General features: G+C 43.1%; 1 protein-coding gene across 1 annotated transcript; it reads right to left on the bottom strand.

The window, feature by feature from the left end:
* Positions 1 to 1,551: 1,551 nt before the first annotated feature.
* On the bottom strand, positions 1,552 to 19,629 carry TMEM218 (transmembrane protein 218). Its single transcript, XM_083713871.1, has 7 exons — positions 19,379 to 19,629; positions 18,520 to 18,792; positions 17,537 to 17,604; positions 15,262 to 15,372; positions 12,507 to 12,609; positions 1,993 to 2,138; positions 1,552 to 1,679 (listed from the first exon to the last, which is right to left on the bottom strand). Exons 4-6 carry the CDS (start codon positions 15,369 to 15,371, stop codon positions 2,001 to 2,003), a joined length of 351 nt encoding a protein of 116 aa, XP_083569997.1. The 5' UTR covers position 15,372; positions 17,537 to 17,604; positions 18,520 to 18,792; positions 19,379 to 19,629; the 3' UTR covers positions 1,552 to 1,679; positions 1,993 to 2,000.
* Positions 19,630 to 23,935: the final 4,306 nt, after the last annotated feature.

Below are 23,935 nucleotides of genomic sequence, written 5' to 3'. Positions count from 1 at the left end.
AGCAATGAGTCTGTTTAATATCCAGAAGTTATAGAACTATAGAACTACTAGCCTCAAGTGTGTGTGTGTGTGTGTGTGTGTGTGTGTGTGTGTGTGTAAAGGATAAGGACCCTACTATGGTTCGCCAGTTCCAAATCTGGGTTACGTGCATTCCACAACACACATCTGCAATTGCACAAGGCAAATATAAAATATGATACTAGGTGCAGAATTATGGTCCTGGAAGCCTGGTTTCCATTTCGTTTCTTTCCCATAAACTGCTGTCTGAATTTTTATCTGTACTGGAGATGCCAGAGTTTGAACACAGGACCATCTGCCATCTGATTAATTTCATTAACAAAGCTTGATTGTAAAACTCTCATACCAGTTTATACAAAGAATAAACTAATAAAACTATTGATACAAACCTTTTTTTAAAAAAAACTATTTAAAATATTTTAAAAATTGATAAACTAAAAACAGATTAAAACACACATCAGTATTCTACATATCTGGGCAGGCTTGCCTGAACAAAAATGCATTAAGCGGGCACCGAAAAGAGTACGGTGACGGTACTTGCCTGATGTCAATAGGCAGGGAGTTCCACAGGGGCTGGCACACTAAAAGATCAATTTCATACAAATGCAAACCAAATATTATGTGGTACCTCTAACACAGCCAGTTCCATAGATCGAAGTTGTCATGAGGGTATATGTTAATATCAGAACCAGAGCTTTTTTCTTGGGGGACACATACCCCTAAACATTTTTTTGAATCTTTGTACTTTTGTCCATTTACTGTATTTCTTTTTCCCAATTTGAACTATAAAATGAGTCAAAATGAGAGTACCCCTACACATTTTTTTTTTTGGGGGGGGGGAGCACTGGTCAGAACCAACCATCTATTTGGCAAAGGAGATCTTTGCAAACCGCGTGGCATCCAAGGATATCTAGATCAAAGAACCACCACTTAAGAACAGAGAGAATTTATACACAAAATATGATTTGGCACCCTAAGCAGTCCTGGGCATGGATTCTAATTGTAATCCCCACCATGTGTGGGATTTTTAAAAGATGCAAGTAATAAAGAGTAATATAATTATGTGACCCATGAAATCAATTTGAAACTCCGGACTTTGTGTGAGCATAAACAAGATCTCCAACTCATCCATTCAGACATTACGTTTTCCCCTTTCTGTGTGTGCAGGCAGATGTGAAATGACTCCCAGCTCAGGTTTGTTTTTTTTAATGCACCATGAGGTTCAGCCCCAAGAGAGGCATTAAATCAGATATGGGCTTCTCTGTACTTTTTTTTTTTAAAGGGGTAGACAACAATAATTTGGTGACTAAGAAAAATGATCTGTTTCCTTTTTGTCCTCCTGGAACAACTCAGCCCAGCCACTTCTCAGAGGGACTCATTAGCATCTCTCACCTGTGTCAGGAAGGAGGGGGGAAGATAATAAATAAGCCCTTGGGGATCCATTAAATTAAAACCACTAAATACAGAAGTTACCACAAAGAAATACACAGGCATAGTTTCTTTGACTACAGCATAGAGGGAAACAGAAACTGGTTAAAAGTCAAATCGGAATTTAATGTGAAAAAATGTCTCTTTATTTAATAAGTTGTCCTAGCTAAACAGCAGCTACTAATACTATAGTTGACATGGACCAGAATCAATACAGCCAACCTATACTGCTACTGCTATGTAAACACACCTTATAAACATATTTTGCAAGGGAGGTGAACTGAAGGGGGGGACAGGGACGACCACAACATGAAGAGCAGGCATAGAACTTGCATTACATTTAACTGTATTTACAAAATTTGCAATCTCTCTTCTACCGAAAAGCTCAGGATGTCATACAACATGATATTAGTAACAAAATTATACATACACACATATATTTAAAAATTAACAGAACATTTTGATCGCAGCAATTTAAGTTTGCTTTCCTTTTGTTAAAGAAAAGTATTGCTCCCCAAGGACAAAGTGGCACCAGCGACTGGCAGCTTGTCTTCTTAAGAAGCGGTTCGCAAGGGCTTGGCATACACTGGTTGCAGTACATAGTGAACCAAAACCATGAAGAGGCACCCAATGAAGACCACACAGAGAAGGGACAGCAGGGCGAAGCGGCCGATAAAGAAGGTGTCGACAATCTGAGAAGACAAATTGCACAAGTGACAGCTGAGCATATCAATAACAGCAGACTTACTTGTTTTTCTTCTCCTTTGAATAATAATAATAATAATTTATTTATTTATACCCCACCCATCTGGCTGGGTTTCCCACTCTGAGCGGCTCCCAACAGAATATTAAAAATAGAATCAAACATTAAAAACTTCCCTAAACAGGGCTGTCTTCAGATGTCTTCTAAAAGTCAGACAGTTGTTTATTTCCAACTCTAGAATTCTAAGATAATATGGCTGGCTGGACATCAGATAAAGGCCAGACAGGCTGAAGTTCTTGGTGTATGGAGGCAGTGAAGGGTTGCATTAAAGGCTCACAAGGCCCAATTTGAAAAATGCTGCATAGATGTGCAATTAGATGGTTCTATTTCATCATCATCATCATCATTTATTTATTTATACCCCACCCATCTGGCTGGGTTTCCCCAGCCACTCTGGACAGCTCCCAACAGAATATTAAAAACAAGATAAAACATCAAGCATTAAAAACTTCCCTAAACAGGGCTGCCTTCAGATGTCTTCTAAAACTCAGATAGTTGCTTATTTCCTTCACATCTGATGGGAGGGTGTTCCACAGGGCGGGCGCCACTACCGAGAAGGCCCTCTTAAATAAATAAAAGGGGTGCTCACAGATTAATGAAAGCAAGACGAATCTCCTGCGCTCAGGGTTAACATCTAAAAAGACACGACACAAAAGGAAAGTGTATTTGGAGCAGGGAAAGCAAACTCGGGAAATAATTATTTGTTACAAAGCTCTTACACTGAGCAGCTGGAATGGAAAACAGTTCAGCGAGAGGAGCCAAGCATTGAGGGTCTCTCAGCAGCGCCAATGAAGTGTCCCTGCACACTTCTTTCCCTGCCTGCCACACAGCCACTGCCAGATGGAATGGCTGATGCATCTCATCCCTTGCTCCCTCTGCCTGGGTGAGCAAACACCGCGGAAAGACTTGAACATCAACCTTTTTGTGCGCCAAGCTCACTGACAGTCTCTCCACTAGGAGGCCTTATTGTGAGAGGCAAGGCAGGAAACAGAGGAAAGGGTTTCTTCATTGGTGATGGAGTGTTTCTGCTCATGGAACTCTCTCCCTAAGAAGGCTTGCTTGGCTCCTAATCTGGTATCTTTTCAGGGCCATACAAAAACCCATCTTTTAAAGTCCTACACTAGTGAACAAAATTGTGGAAACCTTTTGGGGAAAGTGTTTTTCTGAGGTTTGATGACTGGCTCTCTAACACTCATGCTCATTGGCTACATTCAAATGAAGGAAAGGTACTGCATATCAACCTAAGCAAGTTGTGCTTCCTTTTTTCTGGTAATTTGGCTATAACTTTTGATAGAATACAGATAATTGAACAAACTTTGTTGCATTACATTCTTCATTAAATTATCTTTCCAGTGATATATAATTTTATGGTATTACTCCAAAACAAAGTGGTGTTATAAGCCATCAAACCTTGGAAACACGCTTTTTCCAAAAGGTTTCCACAATTTTGGCCACCATTGTATGTATATTTTAAGTACTGCTCTGTTGTTGGCTGTTTTACAGTCAATTTGAATTTTCCTGTCTTGCATTGATTTCATTGTTGATTCTATTTCATTATGAGCTATCCTGAGAGCCATATGCTAAAACTGCAACAACCAGAAGCCAAACATTGCAATGCCTTGCCAACTTCAAGAAGGAGACGATAGGTGAAATTCAACGTCTCAGGATAAAAAAATCAAGAAAGAGTTAAAGAGAAATCACAGCAACAAAAAGAATCAGCAGCATATACTGTAGCTTTGGCCTCCGGTCAGAGGACTTATCCCACCAAATTCAACAAATTGTATTTCGTATCAAATATATTCTCACGCAAGAGTGAATTCAATTCTTGTTTACAGTTAAAAAAAAAGCTGCTGGAATGAATAAATGCACAAATTAAAAGTCTCTGAGTTTTCCTTCCATGCTCATTAAGGCTTGAATTATTTGCAAGAAGCCAGGGGTCCGGCTGGCTTGTGCTCTGTCTGCCCCACGGTTGCCCCCCTGCCCTTGCAGTGAAAACTGAACCCCGGTAAGTTAAAGCGGACAGTTTGCCCTACAAATATAAGTAGATATGCATGCTAGGACAAGAGAGGAGGAATGAGGTTAAAGCTGCCATATAAGAACCCCTGAACAGCCTGGGGGAAAAAAAATAAAAAGAAGAGTTTGGTAGTGAGGCACCCCACCCCATCAGTAAGAGACGGGTTCCCACACCCTCTTCCCAGCTCCTGGGACTGCTCTACACTCTGCTTACAGCAAAGGTGAGTTTCATGAAACAGCATTAACACAAGTTTGACCTCGGCTCCGCTACAGAACAAGTCTCCTGTGGGTGACATGTTTGCTCGCTCAACACACTGCACTTTTTAATTAGCCAATTAGCAGGCTTTGGGTGCCGAAAGCTCAGGGCATGTATTATTGATACCATATTGTGCTGGGCTGCTGCCGAGGTGAGTCCTAGAGATCCTCGGAATGGACTCTTTTGCGGTGCAGGAGTGTCTCTCAGAGAGAGACTGCACTGCTAAGTCCAGCTTCCACAGTTTCTCCTGATCCTGCTGTGATTCTATAGAGGAAAAGAACAATATGGAGGGTAGAGAGTGGTAGCTGAAATATGGCCAGGACTGAAAATTCAGATATACAGGGACAGATTTGCTTTGACACCAGGCTTAACCTAGTAATGGGTTCCAAAACAGAAGGAATACCGTACTGGCCTGAATACAAGCCTCACTTTTTTTTCCAAACTCTGACCATGAAAAGTTGAAGTGTGGCTTAAATTTGCAACCTTACAAAAATGGGCTTTTACGACATCGCTGCTGAAACAGACATACGGTAAAACGGAACGGGTGTGAGTGCCTGCGAAATTTTAATGGAGCGACTTATATTTGGGTGTGGCTTATATTCAGGCCAATGCGGTACTACTTTGCAAGACTCTACACTCAGAGCAGACGACTGGCCCTGTCTGACACCTGCTAGGTATAAATATTTCCATGAAACAGAGCATTAGCTGCTCCGCTTCTTAGGACATGCAGCCTTCTTCGCTGGATCCACTGCTCTTTCTTCATTGCCTCTCCTTGCCTTTTTGCACCACCTCCATCACCAAGGCCAGAACATACTTGTGATATCACTTGTTTCCAGCTCCAAATGTACAGCAGACTCCTGTTCATTTCCAACATAGACTTGTTACCTGCTGAACTCTACTGCTGCAGCCCCCCTTGGCTCCTAGGTCTCAAACCCATAGCACCTTTCCCACCTCTTAAGAAGCTAGGATGTCTCATATTGAACCAGTCTCCAACAGGCACTTCTTGGTGCCCTACTATGGGTGCCCTATGCCACCAGCAGCCTGGTCCTTCAGGACACAAGGCAGATCTGCCTTTGTGAATCAAGGGTGCCCTGAGCATCTTGTAGCCACACAAGAGCTTGGTGCAGTTCTGCCATTATTAATTATTACTGCAAGAAGCAAAGTTACATGGAACCAGGCAGAGGGTCTTCCCAGCAGCGGCGCCCGCCCTGTGGAATCCCTTGAGATGTCAAGGAGATAAAGAACTACACAACTTTTAGAAGACATCTGAAGGCAGCCCTGTATTGGGAGGTTTTTAACGTTTGGTGTTTTTATTATGTTTTTAGATATGCTGTGAGCCGCCCAGAGTGGCTGGGGGAACCCAGCCAGATGGGCGAGGTATAAAATCACCACAACCACCACCACCATCATCATCAGTGTTAAGCAAAAGTGCATGTACAGGACTGCAAACCAGCATAGGTAGTGGTTTGCTGGTTCAGACCAGGAGACACCGAGGTGAGCATTCTTTGCAAGAATTCCAAGCAACCAAGCGGACCTACCAGGCATTGTTCAGTGGTCCAAAAAGTGGGCACTGGTCTACCTTCTGCCTACCCTTGAGTGAGAAAATAGCAATTCTACTATCCCTAGTTGCTCTCTGGAATGGAGTGGGGTGGAGGGAAAACTTTGCTGTGTGTATATGAGGAAGCTGTGCAACACTACTCTGTCTTCCTTTCTTTTGCAAATATCACGCGGCATGCATCCAAGAGCACATCAGGGGGTGGGGGAGCACAATCAAGGCAAAGTCTGGATTTGTCACATTTAGTATCTAGCATAAATCTCCTTGCAGCTAAGGAGATGGGAGAAGTTGTCTTCTGTCCTTGTCCTAGAAGCACAGACACTACTTAACAGTTGTCCATGACACTCTTGCTGTGGCAGAGTGGCACATTACATTACATGCTCTGCATGCAGAAAGCCCCAAGTTGAATCTCGGGCATCTCCAGGTAGGACCATCTGGAACCCTGGGCCAGTCCATGTTGACAGTAACTCGCTTGAAGGACTCAGTACAGGGCAAATCCCTATTTTCCCATGTAATCACATTCTGGGCAGCACTCCAAATTGCAGTGACCAAGTTGGCAAGGGAAAATGCAATTCCACCCCCAACAGACGCTTTGGGGTCCGAGAAATGAGGCTTTAATTCTTTGTAACAAGGGTCCATGTGCTATAAACTGAAATTGCAGACAATAAAGTTCTTCAGAAGAAGAAAGAAAGATACAGCTGTCCTAAGTAAGTCTAGGTGATTTCCCCTGCTGTTGGAGTGTGGCGGCAGCGGGGCCTTGTAGAGGAATGCAGTCAGGAAGGAGCCTTTGAGCCAGAGAGCTCAAAACATTCCCAGTGTCTCTAGGAGATGAAGACAGGAGAAGGACTATGTAATGAATGTGGAGTTTAAATAATTAGGACCAGGAAACCTTTGGGAAGAGGGAGAATTTCCTCCGAAGCTGATCCATGAGGGAGCCAAACTGCTGGTAATGGAAATTCAGACCGGGGGTGGGGGGGAGGTTGTTAATCTTGCAGCAGGGGAAAGCCTTGAGAAGGAACATTTGATTATCGGTGAAATCTGCTGGAGGCAGCAGCTGTGCTAGTGAAAGTGGGGGTTTGGGGGGAAAGCGGGTAGGATTACTGTTGCCTCTGGAGAAAGGGCACCCGGAGGTGGGATAAGCACTCTAATAGCAGCCAAGTGTCAGCACCAAGATAATTAAAAAAGAGCTTCCAGGATCAAAGATGATGTGATCATCACAATTAAAATCCGCATCTTCATTGCCAGCCATTTATTCAGCAGTCTTCTTAACAGACTGTCAGTCTGTTAAATCAAAAGATTTAACTCTGAAGCAACAAAAAACACAACCGTGAATAACTTTTCTCTTTCTCTTTTTAAATTTAGGGCAATGTAGAGAAATGGGCTGAGGGTTCAAGGCTTCTGAAAAAGAGGACATGGAGAAGAATCTAGTAACTCTTTGGATCAAATAGTTTGGCCTTTTGCTTGTAGCGTGTAACAGCACAGATTTATGCATCTCACTGCAGCATTTATCGTTCCACCTTCCAGGCTACAAATCCTTGCAAAGTGACTTACAAGTAACAAAGATTTATACCCTGCTTTTCCCTTTCAATAGAGGTGCTTGAAGGGCTTCCCAAAAATGCAAACACAGGCACAAATTTAACAACAATCCATCATTAAAACACAATTGCCAGGCTGAAATTAACATCAAAGACCTAGCAGACAAAGAGCCAAAACTAACCACCAATACATTAAAATTAAGCAACAACAGAAATAAAAAGCGTCTTGTTGTTACAGGTGGAACAAAAATAGAAGGGAAAGGTAACCTTTTGGGCAGGGTATCACCCCGAGAAAGCTCCACTGGATGCTGGAGACTCTTGGAGGCAAACAGGCAGGATGCAGTAATATCAGAGCACAATAATCAGGCAAGGAGGCAGGCAGAAGAGGGAGGAATAACAGGGAATGTGGCATTGGTGACCATGGGGTCACAGTGGAAAGCTTGCTGAATATATACAAGCTTTCAACCTATGCAGGTTTCTTAGTCAGAACATAGGTATTAAGGCAATCTCAGTTAAGAGCAAAGGCAACCATTAATGGAAGCTTGCATAAGATTTGGCAGGTAGAGAAGAAGTAGAACTAATCCACACATACATGCCCCTAGCTATGTTGATACAGGATGCCTTTGAATACTAGCTGCTAGGAACCACAAGCTGGGAGAGTACTGTTGTGTTTGTGTCATCCTTGTGGGCTACCCAAAGGCACCTGGCTGGGTGCTGGGCTAGGTGGGTCTTTGGCCTGACCCAGCAGGGCTCTTTCTATTTTTATGGCGAGGACAACTGGCTTAAATGGCTTTGAAGAGAGGATGAAACAAATCTACATAGGACACTTCCATTGATTTAGGCACAATGACTAAATGAAACACCTGTGTTCAGAGGCCATGTGCCTCTGATTACCATTTGAGGTGGGGGGGGGGGAAGAGTAGGGAGGGCTATTGTCTTTATGCTCTGCTTCTGGGCTTTGCAGAGCCACTGTGGGGAACAGGACACTGGATTAGATGGACCTTTGCTCTATTCTTAGGACTTTTCTCTGCAATGAGATGTGGTGGAGCAGAAGTTAAAACAGTTATGCGAGGAGCTGTCAGGAAAACAAGTTGAACACAGAGGGAAAGCTGGACCGTGTATAAATGATCAAACCCTTGTTTAATAAGCTGGGATATGCATGAACTCCTTGCAGTCGCATGCAGTCCCTTCCGACAAGCAGGGAAACAAACCAGGAAGCCATGGTTAACCATAGTTTCCTGTTACATGCAAACCACGAAAATATGGTCACTGGCTTTCAAAGAAGCCAAGCTACACAGCCATGGTTTAAAGCTGGCTTCTGTACAAACTGGGATTTGTAAGCCAAGGTATAGTGTAACTGTGGCTTTGGGGCTTGTTTCCTGCTACATGCAAAGTGACGGGCTGAATATTCAGCCCAGGAACTCTCAGACAGATCCCTTCCATTTCTTTCCCATGTGTGCACATACTTGATATCCTAATTTAGGAACTAAAAACAGCTTTTTTTGTTTTCTCTATTGTTGACTTCCACTAGGAGTTGGAAGTCCCTGCTGATCTGCTGCAAGTTACTCAGAGATCTACCAGTTGATCCTGATCCACCTTCTTCCAACTACTGCTGGATATCAGAAAAATGAAAAAGGAGCAGAAAGAGGTACCAGATAGCTTCCACAATATTTTAACAAGCAGTCGCAACCAGAGTTTCCTGCTAATATGCAATAAACCTGGTTACAGGCAAGTATGCCCATGTGCTGATGAACGCAAAGCCAGGCATCTTCTATGCACCTTCTAGTGAAGCAACCTATTTCTCTTGCAAATGACCCAGAGTGGAAACAGATTCACTTTGCAAACAGACTTCAGTGTAAAAGCATTTCCCCTCAGGCTGCTATAATGCACCTAATAGGGTGACTTGGGTAAATAATGCAAACATTCCATTCCAGGGTCATCTTCCTAGCTCAAACACTTAAAAAAAAAAAAAAGATTTTCTCCACTCCAACGTCTGAAGACAAAATTAGCCCCCAACCAAGATTCAATAGTGGACTGTCTAGACAAAAAACTCACTCCCTACTTTGGAATTAAGAGTCCTCTGACATGAAGCGGATTGCAGAAACTTAAGGTGCTGCCTTACACCAGATCAGACTATTTGCCCTCCTCTGACTGGTACTCTCCAGGATCTTGGGCAGGGTCCGTCTCATCACCTGCTCATCATCTGCACTGTTTTTACCTAGAGATGCCATGGATTGAACCTAGGTCTGGTCCATGAAACCTTCCCCACCAACTGCTCTCTTCTTTTTGTGCTTCACAGCAAGGAAGGAACTCCTTTTCTCCATGGGCAGATGGCAGCATTTCTATGCTGCATGAAGAGAAAGGAATCACTCTCTTTCCTTGCAAGCAGACTGCTTTGCTTCTATGCCACACACTGAGAAATGGAGTCCCTTTCTCAGCGCATAGCAAATAAATGCTCCTCTGCTCTTTCTCCCTCATTCCAGCACCTAGGCCTTGCTTTTTGTGGTTCTGCGTGCACTAAAGGGGTGGGATTGTACAAACTCTTGGCTCTTGCCCTGTCCAGTTCTGGAAAGAGTCATTGACAGCTTCCCATTGGGGTAATGCAGTTCTTGGCTTGAATAAGGATCCAAAACCCATTTCTGCATGTGCTTTACTACTAAGCTACTATTTCTTCCCCACGCTGGAGATACCAGCAATTGAACCAGGGACCTTCTGCATGCAAAGGACATGCCCTGCACCTGAACTAGAATCCCTCCCACTATCTAGAGATCTTACTCTTTCAACTGGGTAAAAGGAAGCAGAGTGCAGACGGACAAAAGAAAATGTAAGTAAATGATAACAGTGGCAATGTGGAGGCGAAATGTTGATGCATATTGTAAATTAAGCCATTGATTAATCTCAGGCAACAAACCGCAATGCTTTTTATACAGATTGATTTTTCCTTCTGTGTATCACTATATCACACATAACACCATTGTCTTTTACAGGTACATTATGAAGCGCACCCACACTGCAATATTTTCTATGAAAGATTAGTTGAATGCATTTTGATTGTCCTTCATTTATCTCCATTACACCTAATGGTAATTATGGCTCTTATATTGGCACTGCAACCTCCCTCAATCTCCAGCTAATGGGAGATTCCAATGGGAAGCCATCTTTCTTGTTTGGGAGATGCAAACCCTGAAGAGCCCCGGTTCACATTTCTCTGGCATGTAGGGCCTTAACATAGTGAACTGCTGAAGCAAGGGCACTCCTGCACCTAAGGAGGCATCCAAGGCCATGACCACGTGATCCATATGCACCTGACGTACCTTCCTTGTGCCAGCATGTACCAAATAAAAATGTCTTCAGGGGCACACACAAATTTCCATGTATGGACAAAGATAGGAAGTCTGCGGCATCTGCAAATAAGCCTGCCTGCATGATGGGGGGGGGGGGTTGGGGGCTGCATGAACCAACATCTGAAATGGTTTTCTTCTTTCCCCTTCCTACCTACCTAATGCCATCAATCAAATGAAGAGATCAAGGGGCTCTCCAGAGGTCCTCTTCATTGTGCATTCATGATGATTTGTATTAATGTATCGGTATGGTTATATGTCATTTTGTTTCCAATACAGTATTCTCCTGGCCTGGGGAGTCAGGTAACGCCGAGGCGATACAAAGGCCTTCAGAAAGGCCTGTATTTGAAAGCAGGGCACTCAAATCGCAACCTTCCTTGTCTTGAAGAGGAAGGCCCCATTTCAGCTAGTGAGAATCCTCAAGTTACACACACACACAGCCACTTTTCAACTGAAAGGGGTTGTGTTTGTTTGTTTGTTGGCTTTGGGAATGGGAAGGGTCAAAGGAACAGAGATCCTGCTGCTAAATCAGGCTGTTTGAGAGATGTAATTAAACACTAACCACCACCACCCCACCCTCAAGACTTTCTTTCATTTTTAATGGTTGACAAGAAAACTGTTTTCACAGGCCCCCATCTGTATTGTCTTCTATTTCAGTATTTCACTTTTTTTTTTTACGGTGGGTTTATTGTTTGTTGGGTGGAGTTGGTTTTTACTAGAGACTGTAAGCTGCTCTGGGAAGAAAGTTCCTCAAAATGCAGGGCTATAAATTTCTGAATGAGTGAATGAATGAATCCTGCTGACTTTGCTCAGTCTGGACAATTAGCTACTAAGGCATGCCAGCTGGTTCTCTTCACTTCCAAACTTACTGGCTCCCACCTGACCTCTAAACTTGTCTTCAGTCCACTGGCATTCAAGGTACCTAAGGACACATCATCTGAGGCCCCCGTGTCCCTTTTCTGTGGGGATGATTCAGAGCGTGATGAGAAGGGAGAGTCTTTTCAGTCGTGGCTCCTCAACTGTGGAATGCTCTCCCCACTGAGTTCCAACTAGCACCTTCCCTTACATCCTTTCAGTACTAGTGAAAGGCTTCCCATTCCCTGCCTTCCTATGGCTCGTGGGGTGGTGGGGCTGTTTTTGATTATTGAATGAAAACATTTAATGTTTTATTCCCCCCCCCCAGCTATGGTATAATGCATTTATGTTTATGAATTTAAATGTAAGCTGACTGGAGACCTTCTAGGTAGAATGAGATTAATAAGTCAAATAACTAAATAAGTGCCTGCTCTCAGCCTGAACACCTGACTCCCAAATACCAATTGTGGCCTTACGTCATCTTGTAGCCCTTTCGTGGCAGCATGCTGAGTTCTCTTATCCCTTTCCCAACGATGACTCACTCAACCTGGCGGCATTTGATTTCCCTTGGGAAATGTTCAATTAGCCAACCCCTTGTACTGATGCAAATTCACTGGGACTATACTTGGTGCTAGAACTTGGCCCTCTTGAAATCTGTGTTGGCTTATAAACAGCACGTATTTGAAACCGTTAGTATGAAATGCTACAGATTTGTGGAGGGCGAGCTTCTCAATAACTTTACCTTAATTTCTGTAGCCGGTGTAGGCAACTCACTGGCACGAGGGAAAAGCAACAGAACCAACGTGATCATCACAGCAGCTAAGAAAACTACAATGACAGAGAACCTGGAGAGAGAGGAGAAACCACAGGAATCACTGCTAATCCTAGCCACACTTTCTTAGAAGAGTTGCTCCATAGAGCCCGCATAGAGTTGCTCCATGTCACTACCTGGGCACACACTCCTTTAAATGCACCAATAGGGCAGAGCAGAAAGCAACCAGGGCAGTTCCCACCCTTTACCTTCCTGGTCATAGAATCTGCTCATTCCCTTGTCTGCTACCAGCAAGTAAGAACCCAGGAATCTAGATGGTGAAAGTGGTGAGAACAGGTAGAAGGGAGCTATGGCTGCCTTCTCTCCCACTGATCCAGGAAATTTAACAGACTATGCCAGGCATCCAGGTGTGAAGACCTGCACAGGATTTGGCTTCCAGTATGCTAGCATCGACGCAGGTGGCGCTGTGGGTTAAAAGCCTCAGCGCCTAGGACTTGCCGATCGAAAGGTCGGCGGTTCGAATCCCTGCGGCGGGGTGCGCTCCCGCTGCTCGGTCCCAGCGCCTGCCAACCTAGCAGTTCGAAAGCACTTCCGGGTGCAAGTAGATAAATAGGGACCGCTTACCAGCGGGAAGGTAAACGGCGTTTCCGTGTGCGGCTCTGGCTCGCCAGAGCAGCGATGTCACGCTGGCCACGTGACCCGGAAGTGTCTCCGGACAGCGCTGGCCCCTGGCCTCTTGAGTGAGATGGGCGCACAACCCCAGAGTCTGTCAAGACTGGCCCGTACGGGCAGGGGTACCTTTACCTTTACCTTTATGCTAGCATCTTCTGCTGTTTGCAAGCACCTCAGCTCCTCCTTGCATCACAGTGGACAATAGAACCTCCCAGAGCAGCCCCAAATGGACAAATCTTTAGCAAAGAGTGACATTCAATGCACTCATTTCATTAGTGCAAGGATTTATGTTTGCACAGCAGAACTCCACACCCCCTTCCCTCTCCAAATCTGTCTAGAGGATTGAGGGAACCCCAATAACAGATTTTGGGTTGGGGCGGGCGGGAAGTCCCATTCTGCACAAGTGTAAATCTTTGCTAATGGAATGAGCAACTTAGTGCTACATTGGATACACCCCAAAATGTTTAATGACTGTAATTTTAGGGTGCAATTTTTCAAGAATCAATGCAATGACGCCAGTGAAAAGTGCACTATGAATATACCAGGACTGGAGTCTACCTCATCTACACTACAGGAAGGATCCTCGGAAGGATATGGCCAGTTCTGGAAAAAGTGTATTCTGCAGCCCACATCCTTTTGATGCCAGCTTCCGTTCCTTTTTTTTTTTAATAGAAAAAGGCCGTGCAATAACTGCTAATATACACCATGTCTTGAGAAGCTAAAAGATGCACTTATTAGATTAAGTAGAGAATATGTGGCTGCCAATTTTCCTTTGACATTGTTTATTACTTATAGACTTTGCCAAATAAGAACAACAAAAAATTGACATTAATGTCCACTGCAAAGATAAAATCATAAAATGTTGTCTACATTTTTAAAAAGGGGGGGGCAGAGACAAAAGGTGACAATCATATGGCTCCTGTGGGGGGGGGGGGGCAAAGGATACAAGATATAGGAAGACCTGATATTGGGTCTTCCCAGCTGCTGAAGAAATAGACACCCTAGCCATACCAAATTTGGGTACCTAGCCAATAGCTGGAGATGAATTAGACAAGCAAAGACTCACTAATTTATCAAATCGTAAGTAAGAAAAGAAAGCCAAGGACACAAGCAAAATGATCAGGTAACCCTTCCTCATTAAAAATGCTATGAATATTTGATTTTACAAATGAAACATTATGCAGTAAAAAGGAAGATATTAAATATCCCAAGTCTTTCCTGAGAATAATTGGATAGAACACGGAGAAGTCTTTCATTTTGTTTTGGTGGTGGCAGGGGATTTAATGAGTCTATTATACTTTTCAAATAATTTCACAATCCACATTTTGAAGACTTGGGGTTTTGTTTTTTAAAGGCTGCTCTCCAATTAAATAAATCTTGGCTGGTTAATTATACAAGTTTCAGCGGATTAATTGATTAAATAAAACTTGCAACTTCAGAAAAACATTAGTTCTGAAGGAAAAAAGGATGCTCCTGTTTTACATGATATCATAGCAGGCATCACCCTAGAAAAGGCATTCACTCCTCTGTGAGAAAGATAAGGAAAGTTTCTTCTAAGCTGGTACTTGCTATCTGCAGTTTTCATGAGTACCTGCATTTTTAAAAGATTAGCTGTGACGAATTGGTGCACCTTTTCAGTTGATCAATTTTTATTTTTAAAAACATTGCCTAAACATTGCTGCCCCGGGTTTTTTTATTTATAAAACCCCATTAATCCGCAGTATTCTCCTCCCCTCTAAACATAGTTGCTTCACTCTAAAAAAAATACATGGAGAAAAATAATAATTCAGAATAGATCAGTAGTAGGCTGGTTAGCACCTCCGATATCTTTTCTGTCCCCTCCAAAAATCAATCAAGGGTCTCTTGTGACAAAGCACTAAAAATCACCACACCTTGAGCTCCCTGGAGTGAAAGGTGGGGAAGCAACATGTAATTAATTAAATGATGGAACCCAACCTTCTTCTGAGGAGGAATGGCTGAAATATTTGCCTGAAATCCATGTGGTTAGCAGTTTCCTCTCCAATTACTTTCCCAGCAGGAGACGGCACCTTACCTAGCGAGTCCAGAAGCTCTGGATAACAACACGCAGAGCAGCAAGGTCAGTACCCAGAGCAGCGCTAAGATAAATACTCCTGGTCCAACTCCAAGAATTGTGCCAGACATCCTGCAAAGAAAGAAGCACTGCTGAACTTTTTGTTAGCATAGCACCACCTTTCCCATTCATTCCTGTGGAAGCTGTGCATTTCAACACCTCTTACAGGGTGGATTTGATTTAAATCAAATCAATTTAAATCACTAGTCAGACTTGATTTAAATCACTAGTCAGTAAGACTTGATTTAAATCTTTTGTTTTTACAGAAAGACTCATTCTGGCTGGTATAATCTTAATATTTACAGCCATATGAAGGTTTCATTTTTGGAATAATATTCAGAGTAGTTTTTACAGTTATATCAAAAATTACTAATTTGGTTATACTATTAGAAATACATAGATAATTATGAAATTATTGTTTATATTTGGACAACTTTTCTGCTGTACTTTATTGGAAGGAGAAAAATAATCATTTCCCTAATAACAATTTACTTAACTAAAACAATATTATAGCATATGTATCCATGTTTGCTAACTGATGTGGTTAAATGATTTTAAAAAACAACAACAGATTAAGTTTTAGCACACATAAAAAACTTAAAACAAATCCTTATTTCCTGATGAATAGCCTTAGGACTATAATGTAACTTAAATAGAAAACTATCTTTAGAAAGATTTTTCCTCCAAAAGCATTTTATTTTAAAAATCCAATTTAAATAAAAAAACACATTTTTTTAAATTATTATTATTTTTAATCATTGATTTTTATCCACCCTGACCTCTTAAGATATTGCAACCCAATATTGCTTGATGGCTCTTGAGATCAGGGGGTAAATTTTCATATAAATTTTCATACCATTGGGTGGCTTTTTGAATCAAGATGGCAGAGAGAACCTCTAAGAACTGATTCTTTGGTTTCTTAGAATTCTTGAACAACACCAGGTACAAGGTTGCTAATTTACAATATTTAGAAGCCATCTTTTAAGGGGGAATAACATTGCAAGGCAGTTTCCAAAATAGATTTTAAATACACGTTATGAATCGAAATAAAAAAATTACAAAAATTATCTTAAGAACAATCAGTGTCCCCTGAAAAAAATATAAGGATGGTGTATCATTACAATTACCGTATTTTTCGCCCTATAGGACACAATTTTTCCCCTCCAAAAATGAAGGGGGAATGTGTGTGCGCCCTATGGGGCGAATGCAGGCTTTGGCTGAAGCTTGGAGAGCGAGAGGAGTCGGTGCGCACCGGGCTCCCTAGGCTTGCGCATAGCAGCCTGCATCCCGAATTTTTTTTTTCTTTATTCCCCCCCCCAAAAAAAACTAGGTGCGCCCTATGGGCCGAAAAATACGGTACATGCAACAAGATAATACTACCAATGTATCAATGCAGTGTGTCCAAGTACTGTACATTTTGAATTTCTTTGAATTGTATGATTTTTGAATATATTATATGTAAAATTCTATTTTAAAAACAACATGAACCATAAATAACCATAAAAACAGTATCACACAGCATAATGTAATTTAAAACCAATTAAGGAAAGCCATGAACATGCCATTCAGATACCAGTACGCCTATTCAATTACAGTGGTACCTCGGGTTAAGTACTTAATTCGTTCCGGAGATCCATTCTTAACCTGAAACTGTTCTTAACCTGAAGCACCACTTTAGCTAACAGGGCCTTCTGCTGCCGCTGCGCCGCCGGAGCACAATTTCTGTTCTCATCCTGAAGCAAAGTTCTTAACCCAAGGTATTATTTCTGGGTTAGCGGAGTCTGTAACCTGAAGCGTCTGTAACCTGAAGCGTATGTAACCCGAGGTACCACTGTCCTGGTAAAAAGATCAACAGGAACCCAGGGCTTCTTTAGGAAAAAAAGCAAACTGAAAGAAGTAAGTCTTTACTGCCCATCTGGAAGCTTGTAAAAATGTCTAGCAGAAGGGACAAAATTTTAAAAGGAGGAACATATGGCAACCCTAGACATGGGTTTAAAAAATGATTAAAAATAATGGATATTGAACCAAAAATGTAGGTCACTGGCCACAGTCAAGCATGATTGCTGCCCCATAAAATGTGAAACTCCCTTAAGAGAACTCATGGATGAAAACATTGCATTGTCTTTATGCCCAATTTGTGGTTGGCCACTGTATGAAACAGGATCCTGGATGAGATGAAGGTCTGATCTGAGGTTCTCAGTTCCCAACTTGCAAAGTAGAAATATTACAGACTTACTTCACAGTAAGCGAACGCTGCTTCTTCCTCCTTCTGGTGGGGCCTCTTGCGCCTTTCAAAGCAGCAAACTAGGAGCAGAAATGAAACAGTTTAAGCTTTCTCCCTTTTGCTGCGTTATGTTTCCATCCCACCTGATCACTAGAAGAACTTGTAACCAAGAGCATGAATTTCCCTTTTCCTTTTCCAACACATCTGTGATGGCCTGGGATTCAGACTCGGAGGCTGAACTTGAGGAATCCCAGCCTGCACAGGAGTCCCCGCCTCCAGAACCAGCTGAGCTGGGGCTGGGGCTTGAAGCTGAAGGGTCCTCACCTGTGCTGGATCCTCAGGTGCAGGCATCAGCTGAGTCTGCTCTGGCTCTTGAGGTGATGGAGGACCCATTGCCTGCAGGTGCTCCACTCTCAGCCCCATGAGAGGAAGCTGAGGTTGCCTCTGGGTCCAGTAACCCTCCAGCCTCTCCTGAGCTGCAGAGGCTCAGGACAGAGAGGCAGAGAGAACTAAGTTCCCGCAGGAGGAAGGAGTGCTCACCTCCAGGCCAGGAGAGGCGAGTCACCTGTGGACCGGGGCCGCCCTATGCCTCGGGGCAGATAAAAACCAGCCAGCCCCAGGTTGCAGGAGCAACATTGTTGGTAGCCTGTTCCTGCCTGCACCCTGTCCTGCTCTTCTGCCGGAGCTCCTGACCTCACCCGACTCCCTGCCTTGGACCCAGCTTCAGCTTTGACCGACAGCCTCCATACCGCACCCTCAACCTTGGACTGACTTGGACCTCACCGCACGGTTAACCCTTGGGACCAGCACAACATCTGAGCCTGATGGCAGGGACTGTCTTGATCCATAAGCTATTCTGGGGGCTTCCAGGGAAGTGGAAGTGCAGGGTAAAAGATAAATAAAGTACCCCATCAAGGATCTCCAAGCTCAGGGCAGAACACAATAGTTCGCATAGCCTCGTTTGAGTTATATTTTTATTTATTCCTTTCATTTACCGCCTTTTATCGGAAGATCCCAGGTCGGTGTACAACATTAAGAACACGCTTTGGCTTATGAATGTAATCCATTCCAGAAGACTGTCCAATTTCCGAAACGTTTGAAAACTGAAAATGCAATACGGAAGCCTCAAAACAGAAAAATTAATACGAAAAACTCAATACGGAAGCCGCCTCGGGAGTTTGACTTCTGAGGTGTGTTCGAAAACGGAAGCAGTTACTTCCGGGTTTTCGGTGTTCCGAGTTCCGAAACGTTCATCAACAGAGGTTCCACTGTAATAATCATAATAAAAAAGCATAACGATACGATGGAACAGTTATGAATAAAATAATCATTTAGCAGATAATAAAATAATAAATGATAAAATAAACAATAATATAATAATCAGTTAGCAGTTAATAAAATAAATGATAAAATAAATAACAATTAATAAAATAATCATTTTAGCAGTTAATAAATAATGATAAAATAACAATAAAACAATCATTTTAGCAGTTAAATAAATGATGAAATAACTAATAATAAAACAATAATCACTTTAGCAGTTAATAAAATAAATAATAACAAAAAATAATCATTTTAGCAGTTAATAAAATAAAATAAATAATACTGAAAATAAATAATAATAAAATAATAATAAAATAATAATATTACCATACCCCCCAGCTTTAACAGGCCTCACAACAACCCTGCAAAGTAGGTCAGGCCCAGAAGTGATGGGGTGGGAGGAGAGAGTAAAATAAATGCCTATTAAGCGCTTCTATGCTTTTAACAGTTGTGTGAAAGAGGAAAGTGGGGGGGGGGGGCGTGTTAGATAGATGCAGCTTCTCCCAACAGTGAGAGGCCATAAAGCTTCACCTGTTGAATCCCTGCCTGGCACAACCAGGTGAGCCAAACCTCGCAGGGCTGTTGTGTGAGAGGAAGTGCGAGATTGAAGCCCTTTGGAAACCCAAGCTTTGCCGCTTTAACAGACCCAGGGGTTTCCCTCTCACACAGCGGAGCCCAAAGCAGTGGCTGCCCGCGCCCTACCTGCGGGCAAGTCCCGCACAGGGAGTGAAGGCCCCTCCGTCGAAGTTTTCAATCCTCGCCTCAACCATCTTAACCAATCCTAGAGAAGATTCTAGTCAACCCCGCCCGGCGGGAGCCAATGACCACTTTCGTTTCATCCCTCTTTCCAGACCGGATTGGAGGTTACCATGGGCAACCCGAAGCCTTCTGCCAGAGGGCGCCGTGGCTTTTCCGGAACGCGCCGGCCGATTGGCTCACGGGACGAGGGGGAGCGCGCTCTGCACCAATCGGCTTCTCGGCTTCTGCCCGCCGGCCTCCTCCGTCGGAACAAGAGCCGTCGCTCCCGCCGGGAGTCGCGCAGAATCAGACTGTCGCTCCGATGAGCGGCTGTGCTGGCTCTGTCCAAGGAACAATGCAATGCATGTTAATTGCATTTAAATAGATGCCGGTTTTTTTCTTTTTCAAAACTGTCAAATTAGCTAGCGCTGGGGACGAGCTGAAAATAAGGATAACGAGAAGGCCTTCCGCAAGAAAGTGGCAAAGTTATTCCGAATTTGTGACCCACTTTTACTGTATAAACACAATGAGGGTTTAATTCTGCCTTACCCCATGGTGCCCAAGATCACTGACAATAAAATGTGTGAGAGCTTGTCTACTTTTAAAATTTTCACTTTTGATCGTTTTCTCTTTGTTCTCTTTTCTTATATCTTATCTCTCATTATCTTTCATTTCTCCTCTTTATTGTGAATAGTATTTTATAGAGGTATAAATATAAACTAAATATGAAAAGAGACAAAATATTTTCTAATTATTTTCTTGGTAATACGTATTTTTCTTGTGTATTTTTTGTATATTTGTATTTTTTTCTCTAATTTGTACTTAATAAAATAAAATTTAAACAAAGTGTAACACTGAAATAGGGGGTTATCATTCTTCTTATTTTTATTCTAATGTTCCTATTGTACCAAAGCCCAATACAGTACTAAGGGCATAGCGCAGATTCACAAATATGAAAAGTGAAAAGCATTGAAATTACTCAATTCTGCCCCCAACTTTGATTTCCTAAAAAAAAGCTCAACAACTTTGGGTGCCCCCCTCCCAATATATTAATTCATTTTTGGGCAAAGGTGGTGGGTGGTGCAGAGATGAAATAGTGGTATATGCAGTGGCGTAGCGTGGGTTGTCAGCACCCGGGGCAAGGCAAGTAATTTGCGCCCCCTAACTCGTGGATTTGCGCCCCCTAACCCTAACCCCCAGATGTTGCGCCCGGTGCGGCCGGCCCCCCCTGCACCCCCCACGCTACGCCACTGGGTATATGCACATGTGTCTGCATTTTCTCTGCTAAAAACTTTTATATATATATATAAAGGAAAACATTCCTATGCTTGTCGTACTTGTGGTATTTTGAACATTAAGAGAAGATCCAAAATAGAAACACTTGTAATATCAACTTGCGACTAATTTACCATCTGTCCTTTTCCTTCCCCCCTCCCTTTTCCTCTTTTCCCAGATTTACTAAGGGACTGCAGTATCTGGATTTCTGTTTTGTTTAAAAGTCCAGCAGCGTCAGTAAGAAACGAAGATACCGTCTGTGTGAGCTCAGTCTTGCTTTTGCCTCATGTTGACATATCCCCCAGCAGACAGCTTTAAAAGGGCATTAGACACATTTGTGATGCAGGGCTGGAGGGTGGGGGTACAAGAGGGCTATTGGGTCCAGGGTGGGTGGGTGTGCAGAATTTTAGACAATTGCTGATTTGTTGGCATTTAATAAGTTTCTCAGCTTATTTATAGGCACAGGGGACCCAAATGTGACATGAGCTCTCAGCTTCGTGCTGCAAGTTTAAGCAAATAAAAAGGATACGATTTGGTAAAAGTCATAGCTTTTTTTTGTTAGCTGATACAAATTTGGTCATATTAAACCAGGGGTAGGCAAACTAAGGCCCATGGGCCGGATGCGGCCCAATCGCCTTCTCAATCCAGCCCGCGGACGGTCCGGGAATCAGCATGTTTTTACAGGAGTAGAATGTGTCCTTTTATTTAAAATGCATCTCTGGTTTTTTTGTGAGGCATAGGAATTCGTTCATTTTTTTCTTCAAAATATAATCCGGTCCACCACATGGTCTGAGGGATGGTGGACAGGCCCACGGCTCTAAAAGGTTGCTGACCCCTGTAGGAAAGGGTTTTCAAAATGTTTATGATATATACAGATATATCAACCCTGATGGCAGAACATTAGACACAAAATTTAGTGTGTCATCTGTTTTAAAAAAAGTTATTATAGCTAGGGGTCTCATAAGCTGGAAGGGACCCTGGGTCTCTATGAACTACTAAGAGGGCCTGCATTCATAAAAGAAAAGACTAATAATAATAATAACAAATACTATTACAATTTGTATACAACAGCAAGAAGGCTATTTATCCTCATGCCTTACTTATGGACTTCCTGAAGGCATCTGGCTGGTCACTGTGGAAGCTGGAAGGGATATCCATGCTCAAGAGAAAGCCATGGATATGAAGAGGTTTAATAGATGCCCTCTAAAATCCTTCAGGGCAGAGAGGTTTCAAAGATTGTCTAGGCTTCCATTATTTTCCAGGAGTGGCTTGTCAGTCTTTCTGGACACCCTACCCCAGGGGTCAGCAACCCGCAGCTCCGGAGCCGCATGTGGCTCTTTTACACCTTTGCCGCGGCTCCGGGGCGGATACTAGCGAGGGGAGGAGGCACATTGTGCACCCCGACACTCCCCACTGTGGCGGGCGCTGTAGTGGCTGTGACGTCGCATGGGGGCGATGCGTGCGTTAGTCACGCACCGTCCCGATGTCACCTTCCCGCCTGCCCGCTACATTGTAAGGGGCATGTACGCTGGTCACTGTTTGAAGGGGAGTGAAGAACACACACACACACACACACAAAGGTTTCTTGTTAATTTAACGTTTATTTCTATGAGGAGGAGTAATTCTGAGGGGTCAAACAAAGAAATAATAAAAAAGTGACAAAAAAGTTATTTTTATAATGACGAGTTTTGCGGTTCCCAGTTTTTTTTTTCTTCGGAAACGGGTCCAAGTGGCTCTTTTTGTCTTAAAGGTTGCAGACCCCTGACCTACCCTCCACCCCAAACCATGATCTAGAACCCAGTGTCTTTTTCCGCCACACTCATATTCATACATTTCCTCTGTGTTCCATAACACAGGATTTCACAGCACAGGGAATTAAGCTTTTCCAGATTCGAAACAGAGTTGGGAGATGAAGAGGTGGGTGAGAGGGGGAAAAAGGTGATGGAACTGAACTGGAAAAAGAAGTTAGGGCAAATTACAGCTGCCTGACCTTTCTGAAACACCACTAACTTGGAAGAGAACATGCAGATGGGAAAGATCATAGCAACCCAGAGACAGAGGGCAGGGAATGTGAATAACACAATCCTTGCTTCTCTTTCCATAAATCAGCATTTGCAGTTCAGATCCGGGTGTGCCACAGCAAGACAGGAATGCAGATTCCATCCCATAGTAAGAAAGGGAATGTAGGAGGGAAAAAATAATATAGTCAGGCTTAGGAACCATGCCTTAGGATGACCTCCCATTAACCCAAATGGTGTGTTTTTTTAAAGCACCTTTGAAAATATCTGACCTTTTAACCAAATGGCAATAAAGGAGGGCACAGGAGAGAAAAGCATCTTAGAAATTTGCGAGGGCGTCTCAGCCATGAACCGTAAATAATCGCTAGCTCAAGGTAAGTATGCCTTTCCTGACTGATCATTGAGGAGTGGACATATTCTGTGGAGAAGCTCACCCCAAAATGGACCTTCCCTAATGTATCACCTGTGTTTCTTTGATCAACATTACTGACATCGCTGTGGATCACAGACTGAGTGACCCTACCCTGGATTTCCAACCCCCCAAAATGGTCCAGGTAGTAGATGAGAGGAAAGACTTCTGGAGTCAGTGTAGCCATTGTGGGGATATATTAATAAATAGCCTGACTTGGTATTAGGCTGCTTAGATCAGTGTTTCCCAAACTTGAGTCTCCAGCTATTTTCGGACTACAATTCCCATCATCCCTGACCACTGCTCATGCTAGCTAGGGATGATGGGAGTTGTAGTCCAAAAAGAGCTAGAGATCCAAGTTTGGGAAACACTGGCTTAGATTCCTGGTTGTTAGTGTGGTTTCTTTGTCCTACTCTGAAGAAATCCTCAATTTCAGGGGTAGGGCACCTTATCTGGCTGGCGAACCAGATCATAATCTCACCTACCCCTCGGGGCCAAATTTGACAGGTGGGCATGGCTGGACACCTGTCAATCGGCTCACCTCACAATGAAATTACATGATGTTGGGACTTCAAAGCACAACGCAGGATCTTGCACGATGCCCTGGAACACTGCTGACCAGCAGGCTTGAAATCATTGGATGGGTGG

The sequence above is a fragment of the Podarcis gaigeae genome (assembly GCF_964106915.1).
Source record: "Podarcis gaigeae genome assembly, chromosome: 15".
NCBI lineage: Eukaryota > Metazoa > Chordata > Lepidosauria > Squamata > Lacertidae > Podarcis > Podarcis gaigeae.
This window is presented reverse-complemented; position numbering and strand designations above follow the sequence as displayed.

Coding starts and splice junctions, on each gene's coding strand:
- TMEM218 (XM_083713871.1), bottom strand. CDS start 15,371: ATGTCTGGCACAATTCTTGGAGTTGGACCAGGAGTATTTATCTTAGCG. Junction 12,610..15,261: donor AGAGCTTCTGGACTCGCTAG/GTAAGGTGCCGT, acceptor CTCTCTCTCCAG/GTTCTCTGTCATTGTAGTTT. Junction 2,139..12,506: donor CACCGGCTACAGAAATTAAG/GTAAAGTTATTG, acceptor TTGTCTTCTCAG/ATTGTCGACACCTTCTTTAT.